Below are 10,695 nucleotides of genomic sequence, written 5' to 3'. Positions count from 1 at the left end.
ACATCTCCATTGATATAAACAAGAGCATGACGTAGGATTTTACCTCCATTAAGAGGGCCCGAACCTGGGTAAACATCATATCATTCATTCCTGTTATCCTCGATTTGAGATCCACAGCTCGGGACCCCCTACCTCGAGGTCTGTCGGTTTTGACACCGATAAAGACCTCCTTACTCTTGTGAATTGCAGAAGACTACCTCTTATCAAGACCTCATCTCCTCTTGAATTTGGGAAGAATTACCTAGGCTACTCTCTTTTCCCTTTGTTGTCCTAGTACCTTTATGGATCTCATGTGTTTGCTTATTTAGTGGATGGGTGATTGGATCTTGTCTTGAGTGTTTGTCCATGTGTTCTTGAGTGTTCCTCTCGATTCCCTTCAAGTTGTGAAAGATTGGGCAATCTAGGGCCCTACATCATCTTGGTATCATGAGCAATATTGATCACTAACACGTCTCCAACGTATCTATATTCTTTGACTATTTCATACTATTATACTATCAATTATATATGCTTTATATGCAATTTTATATCATTTTTAGGAACTAACCTATTAACCTAGTGCCCCATGACAGTTTCTCTTTCCCCCCTATTTTATTGTTTCACAGAAAACCATACCAAACAACGTCCAAACACGATGAAACTTTACGGTGATTTTTTTGACCAAAAGGGACCCTAGAAGATTCAGGAGGAGGCTAGAAGATGTACAAGAGGGCCACAAGCTCACACAGCGTGCCCCCAGGCGCGTCACCTGAGCATGTGGGCCCCTAGTAACCCCAATGACCTAAGGCTGGCCATAGTAGGGGTAACATAAGTAGTATCATATACTTGGGACTCGCAAATATGCTTATGTGGCAGGCAATTAAAAAAAGAGATGGTTATAGTAACATAGGTAGATACTGTAACATAATAAATGTGGTGCTACTATGTGTCATGCATGGCAATAAATAAGACCACCTATGATACTAATATATGATACTATGCACTATAGAGGTAGTAACATAGACTAGTAACATATGCATGTTACTAGTCTAAGTTACTCCCCACTATGACCAGCCTAATTGCAAGCATATAAATTCGCCAAACTACCCTCATTTATTTAGCAAAAACTTCTTGTTATGTGCGCTCGTGACTGCTGGACAGCGAACGTTTGTTCGATGAGTTGACGTGTCCTTTGCAATCTGGAGTCCACTTGAGTTCAGCGCCATCAATCAATATCTACGCCCAAACAGAGCCGTCGTCAGAAGAGATTGCTGCGCTCGGAAAATCTGCTGCGGCCTTCTTCAACCCCTCTGCTTCAGATCTGCCGGCAATGGCGGGGTCGCCGGAGCAGTTCAGGGGCCAGTCCCGCCTCCCCCGCTTCGCCGCGCCCCTCCGCTACGACCTCGTCCTCCGCCCCGACCTCGCGGCCTGCACCTTCTCCGGCTCCGGGTCCGCCGCCGTCGCCGTCTCCGCGCCCACCCGCTTCCTCGTCCTCAACGCCGCCGAGCTCGCCGTCGACCGCTCCTCCATCCGCTTCCAGGCACTCACTCGCCGCGCCCTCCCCCACTCCGAGGCAGGTCCTCCGATCCCTTGTTTGTCTGTCTGTCAGGTTCTCATGGCGGGGCTGGGTTGGTTGCGTTTGCAGGACTGGGCGCCGACGGAGGTGGCGCAGTTCGAGGAGGATGAGATCCTGGTCCTCGGATTCGGCCGCGAGCTGCCCCTCGGCGAGGGCGTGCTCTCCATGGACTTCACCGGGACCCTCAACGACCAGATGAGGGGCTTCTACAGGAGGTATATATCGTCCTTTATCCTTCTGATTCTGATGATGATGATGAGCAAGATCCGATCTTACTTACACGGAATCACTGGACCATGATTTGTCAGTTACACGGGCATTTGGGCTGGGAACTTGTTGCGATGCTCAGAGTGCTCAAGTGATGAGTGGTGTGATCTGATACAGCCATCTCTTGATAGCAAGCCAGATCGTAGGATATTTGGATCATGATCTTGAGATCCTCCCATGCCCCATCATGATCCGCTATTCATTCAATCTTTGCTATTCTGAACATCGTACTTATTAACGAGAAACAATCAGTGGAAAAGGTTGCTCTGTTTCTATGGGTGTCCATATATATCTTAAAACACACCTCGCAAAAATATATATTCTTAAAACACATGAGGCCTGTGTCTGCAGTAACTTGAAAAAAATAGGAAACTGAAGAAACAAATATCTGGAACTTTATAATGTTGTGGATAAAGGGATTGAATGATCAGATTTGAAGAGCGGATGTAGGATGTTAGTATTAATTTACCCATCTCATTGTGCAACCGAGATTTATTGTTGGAATTTGTGCTGCAGACAGTGTACCTAATTCCAGCACTGTTATGCATAGGTGTCTGTTAGACTTTTTAAACAGAACGGTGTTACATGGGAGTATTTGGGCATAGTCAGTGCCTGTGGAACGTACCTGGTCTTTTTTCTTTATATTTGGTCTGTGTTTCTCATGCTCTTGTCCTGGTATTTGACTGCAGCAAGTATGAGTACAATGGGGAGGCAAGAAACATGGCGGTTACACAGTTTGAAGCTGCTGATGCACGGCGGTGCTTTCCATGCTGGGATGAGCCTGCATTTAAGGTGTTTAACACTTGCTTTGTTGTTATTTTATGAACAGTGTCTTGATGTACTTTGAATCTGAATATGAATGTTAGACGGTCAAATCAGTTTGTATTTTGATATAGGCTTAAAACATGTGTGCATGTTTTTTTTTTTTTTTTGCTTAGAATTTTGTAGGTCTGAGATCCATCACCTATAGTAATTTCTCTTGTATTTGTATTTCTGTTATCCAGGCCAAATTCAAGATAACATTGGAGGTTCCAGCTGAACTGGTAGCATTGTCCAACATGCCAGTAGTTAAGGAGACAGTCTGCGGGCCTCTGAAGACTGTCTATTATGAGGAATCTCCACTTATGTCAACGTATCTTGTCGCAATAGTTGTTGGTTTGTTTGATTACATAGAGAGCTCAACGTTAGAAGGTAGAAGCTCAGTTCTCCTGAAACCACTTCTATAGTATCTTTCATTCAAAGTGCTACATTACCGCCCTTCTTCCCCTTCTTTTACATTTCCCTTGATTTGTTAATATTATATAGGCACCAAAGTTCGTGTGTACACCCAAGTTGGCAAGACTAGTCAAGGAAAGTTTGCATTGGATGTTGGGGTGAAGTCACTGGATCTATTCAAGGAGTAAGCTTCCAACCATTATTTCTTTTAACATATTTATAATTATAAAAAGTGAGGCAGCATCAAACGAGAAAACAGATATGTTGAATAATTGGACATGCCAATTAATGGTGCTAGTTGGATAAGAATCTCTAACGGTGTTTAATAACCAGTTACTTCGCCACTCCTTACCCACTACCTAAGTTGGATATGATTGCTATCCCTGATTTTGCTGCTGGAGCCATGGAGAACTATGGGTTGGTTACTTACCGGGAATCAGCTTTGCTTTATGATGAGCAATTATCGTCAGCATCCAACAAACAACAGGTTATGGCTATTTTTTGTTTGAGTCCATTTGTTTCTTTGACTAATAGTTAGTCAGTGGGTTTTTACTTGAATGTTTACCAAACTAAATCTCCTTTTGTTTATTTACATATGTTCTTTATTTAGGTAGCAATCACCGTTGCGCATGAATTGGCTCACCAATGGTTTGGCAATCTTGTAACCATGGAATGGTGGACTCACTTGTGGCTAAACGAGGGTTTTGCTTCATGGGTAATCAATCTGATAACCGTTTTTTGAGAAATTATAATGGTGATCTGATGTTGTATATTACTATTATTGAAGAAGTCATTATGTTTGAACAGGTGAGTTATTTAGCTGTAGAATCCATTTTTCCTGAATGGAATAACTGGACACAATTCCTTGATGAGACGACCTCTGGCCTCAGATTGGATGCACTTGCAGAGTCTCATCCTATTGAGGTAATCTTCTTCCCTAGTCAGTGCAAGTTTTTGCTTCAATTTGTTTCATCATTATTCTGTGTAAGAAAAGATTTTCTAGTAGTGCTCTAACATCAACAAATGCTTCGCATTTACATTAGGGATATGGAAATATATTATGACAGCAAATTGAATAAATGTTACAAAGTTGACTAGTTGCACACACATGAGCAACGATTAATGCATAGTCCCTGGCCATGATTACATATTTATAGACAGAAGAATTAATCTCTGATATTTAACGTCCCTCTGCTGGAATTCTTCTGATGTTAATGCTTATATTTTACTGTTGTTTTACAGAACTCAAAATGTGTGAAAATGTTGTAAAGTATTGTTTATGATTCTGTCCAGTATTAGCATCTCCAATTATCTCAGCTGTGATTTTGGTTATTTGACCTGTTTGTTCAGGTTGATGTAAACCATGCCAGTGAAATCGATGCGATTTTTGATTCCATAAGCTACGACAAGGGAGCTTCTGTCATTCGCATGCTACAAAGCTACCTTGGTGCAGAGCGGTTTCAGGTTAAATAATGTTTCTTCTTGAAAAAAATATTGGGATCTTGTTTGCTGCAATGGTCCATCATTCTGTTTCCTGTATTGGGCTGCTGTGGCTTGCTGCCATTACCACTTCTGAACCCTTGCATGTATAAGTTTTTTACTCCCTATGTAAAGAAATATAAGATCATTTAGATCACTATGTTAATGATCTAAATGATCTTATAGTGATCTAAACGATCTTTTATTTATTTACAGAGGGAGTACTTCATTAAACAAGCGATGTGAGATGTCTCTGCTGCCACTCTGATGCACTGTATCTTAAATTTAGATGCATTTGTAATCTGAAACCAAAATACTGAAGATGATCATAGTTGTTAGATTTGACTTGTATTGCTGACCCCATTATGAGTGTGCATGGTGCATCTGCTGCAGAATAGCTTGAACTTTGATGTTTTGTGTATTAAATATGGATGATTAATTCTATTGCATTTATGATTTTTGTTCTGCCTATCTAGCTCTGTTCCTAATATAAACATCTTGTCTGCTTGTTCTAACTTTGAGATTCCTTACTCTTCCAGAAAGCTTTGGCTTCATACATAAAGAAGTACGCGTACTCGAACGCTAAAACCGAAGACCTATGGGCTGTTCTTGAGGAGGAAACTGGGGAGCCTGTCAAGGATCTGATGACTACATGGACTAAGCAACAAGGATATCCTGTTATATATGCAAAACTAAATGGGCAAGATTTGGAACTCGAGCAGGTTTTGAGACATTTTTCATTTGCATATTATTTATTACTACTATGCACGGGGAACTGGGTATAAATATGCATGCATGACCTATGTTTTCCCGTTATTATAAATTTATCTAAAGTATACTTGCAACTTGGTCATGAATTCATGATTGCTTCTTTCTAGGACCTCTTTTCTATGGATATTATAATGGGAGAAAGTTCGCACCACTGTTCCCTTGCGCGGCGCGACGTGCATCATTGATCAGCTGCCCGTGATTAGCACTGTGGCTTGATGCGGACGCACGCTCGCGTGGTAGTGTTGTCCCTTTTCTATTGGTACCTTTGATCACTTGTTATTGGGGGCCAAACCTGCTGGCCACGGCTGAAACTACGGGGCTGTTTGGTTTGTGACTAAGGTTGCCTTAGGTTGCCACACCTAAGCTTAGGCAAGTTTGACCAACTTAGGAGGGTGTTTGGTTCAAACCTCATGTTAGGCAAGATGCTTTTTCCCACACTAGGGCCCCACATCACATACACTCAAAAAGTGTGGCAAGATTCCCTTAGGCTTGCCAACTTGTGGCTTCCATTTTGTTGAACTAAAACCTTAGGCAATTTTGGCAAGAAATGTGTGGCAAAGTGTGGCATTGCAAGGCCTAGAACCAAACAGTCCCAGCAGTTTAAATCTGTTAGAGATATTTCTTGATTCTCAAGTTAGTTATTTCCTAAAATTTGTTAGTTCCGCTTAGCCTCCAAGTTTGTAAGGTTGCTATATAATGCCTAGCAATATCAATCAATAGATAAGCAGGGAAATAGTCCCAATTATTCTCTCCCCAAGTTTCTCCCCTGCTCTTGTTTTGCGGCAGCCTTCTTGGTTGGGGGTCGCGCCTCATCTGTCCAGGGCCATCGACCTACACCACATCATCTACCACGTTCATCTGTCCAGGGCCATCTACCTACACCACATCATCTACCACGTTCATGACATTTTTATTTTTTTCATTTTTTGTACCTTCACATAGACCACGGAACACATTAGGATACATGCAAGGCACCTTAATTAAAAATCAGAATAACAATGACTAGAAATGTGAACAGTAATGTAATTTTCTGGGTTTTTGTTTTCATGCATGATCTGTTCAATCAGAAATATAAAGAGCATATCAGTAATCTATTAGAAATATAAAGCGCATATGAACTATTAGAAAAATAAAGAGCATATCAGTAAAGCCGTTAGAATGTACATATCATTCTTGGATGTTGGAGTATTATATGTGCTTTATGGAAACGAAGCTACTTCTTAGTATCGAGCAGTTCTTAAATTTTAAAAACTATTTCTTTATTACAGGCCCAATTTCTGTCAGATGGATCATCTGGTCCTGGCATGTGGATCGTTCCTATGACAGCATGCTGTGGCTCGTACGATCTGAATAAGAAGTTTCTGTTGAAAGGCAAGACCGATACGATGCATATAAAAGATTTTGCAGCCACCCAAAGTGGCCAAAATTTTTGGATCAAACTGAACATTGATCAAACTGGATTTTATAGAGTGAAGTATGATGATGAACTTGCAGCCGGACTTGAAAATGCAATAAAAGCCAAGAAACTCTCTTTAATGGATATGATTGGTAAAGACAATATGATTTAAGATACATTATTGTATATATTTTTAAAAATGTTTTGACAAATGAGATATATTGTTCTGTAGGTATTGTGGAAGATTCTTATGCTCTTTCTGTTGCTTGCAAACAAACACTGACATCATTGCTTCGTTTGCTAAATGCTTATCGTCATGAGTCTGATTACACTATACTTTCACATGTAACCTCTGTAAGTAAGCCTTATACCTCCAATTGAATCCTTAGCCTCGTGGCTTCATTTCACGTGTGTAACTAATGTTTGTTTACAAGATTAGTTCTCATTGTGTGTTTCTTCTCTATTCCCAGGTATGTTTAAGCGTTAATAAAATATCAACTGATGCTAATCCTGACTTGTCTAGCGATATCAAAAAACTTTTGATCAAGCTTCTTCTGTTAGCTGCCAAGTATGCCGACAAGCTTAACATCATACCTGTTTTCAATATATTTTATGTGTGATTACAATTTTAAAGCTTTCATGCACTTCACATTTCAGAAGAGTAGGCTGGGATCCTAAGGATGGTGAGAGCCATCTTGATGTGATGCTTAGATCACTGCTCTTGATTGCCCTTGTCAAGCTCGGACATGAAGAGACTATAAATGAGGGAATTCGGCGTTTCCATATCTTCTTAGAAGACCGAAAAACTCCCCTTCTACCTCCAGACAATAGAAAGGTCATTTTTTTTCCTTTATAGATTATTGCGACTTCTTTGCCTCTTTGGTACCTAACCTGCGATGTTTTTCAGGCAGCATACCTTGCTGTGATGCGGACCGTGAGTACCTCAAACAGAGCCGGTTATGATGTTCTCCTGAAAATCTACAAGGAAACATCTGAAGCACAGGAGAAGTCTCGTATCTTAGGTGTGTAGTTATTTTCTAAATTGTGCAACACAAGTTACACAACACGACAGAGAGCTTTCTGATGTATTGGTTCATCCTAAATACTCTTTTGTTTCTAGGCTCGTTGTCTTCATGCCCAGACAAGGATATTGTTGTTGAGGCATTGAACCTTATGCTTACAGATGAGGTTAACCTCTAAACCATTTCTATTTGACATATATTCCGAATGATTGATTCAGTACAAGACTTGCAGTTACTGGTACAAAAGCCACTCTAATCTGCCTCCTTTTTGCTAGGTACGGAATCAAGATGCATTTTATGTCCTTGGTGGTATTAGCTTAGAAGGACGAGAAGCTGCATGGGCCTGGCTGAAGGTATGTTATAGTTGCAGGGCAAGTTGCCTAGGCTATTTATGTTATGGTCTGGCATGATTTTTTTTTTACATTAGCATGTGCTCTTTGTAGAAAATGAGGGAATTTCATGAGGTGTGGAACTTGACATTATCTGTTTCATGAATGGATGAGCCCAGAAATGCAGCCCATTAAAAGCTCTAAACCTTCGATAAAAAATGTTCAAAAGCAAATATAACCACTTCCGTTGGTGATAGATAAATTTTTGCTTTTGTGCATTGACAAACAATAGTGTAGCATCGGAAGGAGTAACGACCACCTATGTTGAGTTATTTGACTATACATTTCTAATAGAAAAAACTGCACTTCCAGTTAGAATAATCTTAGCACTATGCTGCTACGTATGTCTGATCCCGCACCATTCGGCTAAGTTGGATGTTTACGCGATGTTGCATTGTCATGCAGGATAACTGGGATCACGTTGTTAAGACTTGGCCATCAAGCTCACTCATATCGGACTTCGTTAATTCTACCGTTTCACCGGTACGCCACACATGCCTTCTCCCTTCAAAGTTCTTCGTACTCTGCCATTTATTTGTCTAAATAAGAACACGTTTCATATGCTGTTTAATCTCCATGATCAGTTCACCTCTGAGGAGAAAGCTGCTGAAGTTTCTGAGTTCTTCGCCACTCGCGTGAAACCGTCGTTCGAAAGAGCGTTGAAGCAGAGCCTCGAGAGGGTGCGGATCAGCGCTAGGTGGATCGACAGCATCAAGAGCGAGCCCAGCCTTGCGCAAACGGTGCAGCAGCTGCTGCTGCAGGAGTTTTAAGCTGTGCCTTTGTACGAAGAAGAGATTATGTGTCATGACTGCATAATAAGTAATGTTTTGGAGAGGCTCTGTTCTAATGAGTAACAACACATTAATTTTCTGTGGTGTGGCTTTACGATAATCTGCTCGTTAACTAATGTTGTTTGTTTCCTGGAGATGTTTGTTTGGGTTTTTTCCAGAGCAGTAGCAAATAAATCTACACCATAAAAATAGTTGCAACACAGAAGACACCAGTTAATCATACTACTGTTTCCACAAATTTTATATTGAGACCTATAAGGGACAATGTTTTAGAGGATGGCATTGTTTGAAAGTGCTCATGTTGCTTGGAAGGAAATGGCAACCCTACTTTTGATGAACTCGAACCTGCACTAACTCAATGTTCATTCTTCATTATCAAGCTAAACAATTTCAATCGTGTTAGGTGATGTTGAAACTTTAGTGAATATATATTGTCCTAGCGAGAGTGATGAAGAGTCGCCCAAGTGCAATACGGCCGGATGCGGGGAGGACATGGCGAGCGGAAGCGAGGCAGTGCCGAGGAGGAAGGAAGACTCGGGGAAGAAGAAAGAAGGGCGACAATTGGATTAGAAAATCGGCTTGCACAATGTTTTTTCAGGCAACTTACCACTAGTCAATCCCATACATCCTAGATGATGTATGTAGAATTGATAAAGCATGCTACATCTTTTGTTGGCATGTGGTCGGCGTGGACGACATGAAACCGTAGAAATCATGGCGAATCTTCTATGACACCGTTGTAGACTCGATGTTGAGTACAAAACCAACTCGGAAAGGCAACAAAACTAGGGTTAAAACCCCACTAGAATCGAACACATTAAGATTCTACAAGATACATGTGGATGTTGTGTAATGCAAAAGAGATGGACAAAGCATCTAGAGTAGTAATAAGAGCGCCAGAGAGAATTAGTTACAACAAGCAGTTGTCGGCATGGCTTGGTTTGTAATGGGGGCAAATATGAAGCCAATATTCGAACAAGGCACACTAAAAACCGATTTCCCGAGATTTTGTTTCGTTCTAATAAAGGACGCGTGCGCCATGGAGCTAGCATCTTCTTCTTCTTCTTCTTCTTCTTCTTCTTCTTTTGCGGGGGAATAGGGCTAGCACCTTACCTACTATTAGTTGGACACAAGAGTCCTTAGAAGGATGCCGAGCTTTCGACACATGTCAAGATAAAAGGGAAGTAAATGCAGCAACTTGGATTGTGCCGTGTTCAAATTAAAAGCTCATAAGCTAGTACTCTCTCCGATCCAAAATAAATGCCGCGGCTTTGAACTAAGCCGAGCAAGAGAGTAGCAATTTTTTTCGGTTCCGTATCTAACCCGGAGCGTGCCTCGATATGCCGTGTGCCAGAAGACGCCTTTCGAGTACCTATGGACTAAACATCATTGTAATCTTAGTTGTTGATAACTAACGAAGTCCTTATCTGATTTTGCAAAACAAGAAGAAGATGCTCTAGTCGCCTGATCTGAACCTCTCTCTCTTTTTTTTGGTATGAATTCTACTATAAATCAGAGATGAAAAAAAAAAGTAAAACCTCTCCAAGCGGGCAGCGGGCAACGGTCACTCTCGGCGTGGGCCCATTCCCAAGTCGTGCCAACTCTACCCAGTGGGCCTTGTGCCGTGGCCCACATGTCATTCAGCAGAGCAGTAGGTGACACTACCCCTAAACCCAACGCGTCCCCAACAGCTACACCCCCACCCCCACCCCTCCCCTCCCCTTCCGTCAGTTCGTCGTCGCCGGCCACTTCGCCTCCCCCGCCGCCGCCGCCGCCGCCGCCCCCTCCAAACCCCCAGCTCGGCCATTGG

The 10,695-nt window shown here is 41.7% G+C and overlaps 1 protein-coding gene across 2 annotated transcripts; it reads left to right on the top strand.

Moving 5' to 3' along the window:
* The first annotated feature begins 1,188 nt into the window (after positions 1-1,188).
* On the top strand, positions 1,189-9,015 carry LOC119294599 (aminopeptidase M1-B). Of its 2 annotated transcripts, none has more exons than XM_037572810.1 (19): positions 1,189-1,552; positions 1,625-1,770; positions 2,512-2,614; positions 2,827-3,013; positions 3,128-3,221; positions 3,371-3,524; positions 3,648-3,752; positions 3,845-3,961; positions 4,388-4,501; positions 5,056-5,238; positions 6,556-6,835; positions 6,916-7,037; positions 7,154-7,251; positions 7,341-7,518; positions 7,591-7,705; positions 7,804-7,871; positions 7,981-8,058; positions 8,500-8,577; positions 8,679-9,015. In XM_037572810.1, exons 1-19 carry the CDS (start codon positions 1,310-1,312, stop codon positions 8,862-8,864), a joined length of 2,649 nt encoding a protein of 882 aa, XP_037428707.1. In that variant the 5' UTR covers positions 1,189-1,309; the 3' UTR covers positions 8,865-9,015. The 2 variants fall into 2 exon arrangements, with proteins under 2 accessions (XP_037428707.1, XP_037428708.1); XM_037572811.1 differs by having other exon boundaries at positions 1,190-1,519.
* The last annotated feature ends 1,680 nt before the right edge of the window (positions 9,016-10,695 follow it).

This window comes from Triticum dicoccoides, chromosome 4B (genome assembly GCF_002162155.2).
Source record: "Triticum dicoccoides isolate Atlit2015 ecotype Zavitan chromosome 4B, WEW_v2.0, whole genome shotgun sequence".
In the NCBI taxonomy this organism is placed as follows: Eukaryota; Viridiplantae; Streptophyta; class Magnoliopsida; order Poales; family Poaceae; genus Triticum; species Triticum dicoccoides.
Note: the sequence above shows the minus strand (reverse complement) of the source record. Positions and strands in the feature narration are given on the sequence as shown.

Excerpts from the sequence above, each read along its gene's own strand:
- LOC119294599 (XM_037572810.1), top strand. The coding sequence starts at position 1,310 with ATGGCGGGGTCGCCGGAGCAGTTCAGGGGCCAGTCCCGCCTCCCCCGC. Across the intron at positions 1,771-2,511 it reads ATGAGGGGCTTCTACAGGAG|CAAGTATGAGTACAATGGGG; the intron begins GTATATATCGTC and ends ATTTGACTGCAG. Across the intron at positions 8,578-8,678 it reads TTAATTCTACCGTTTCACCG|TTCACCTCTGAGGAGAAAGC; the intron begins GTACGCCACACA and ends CTCCATGATCAG.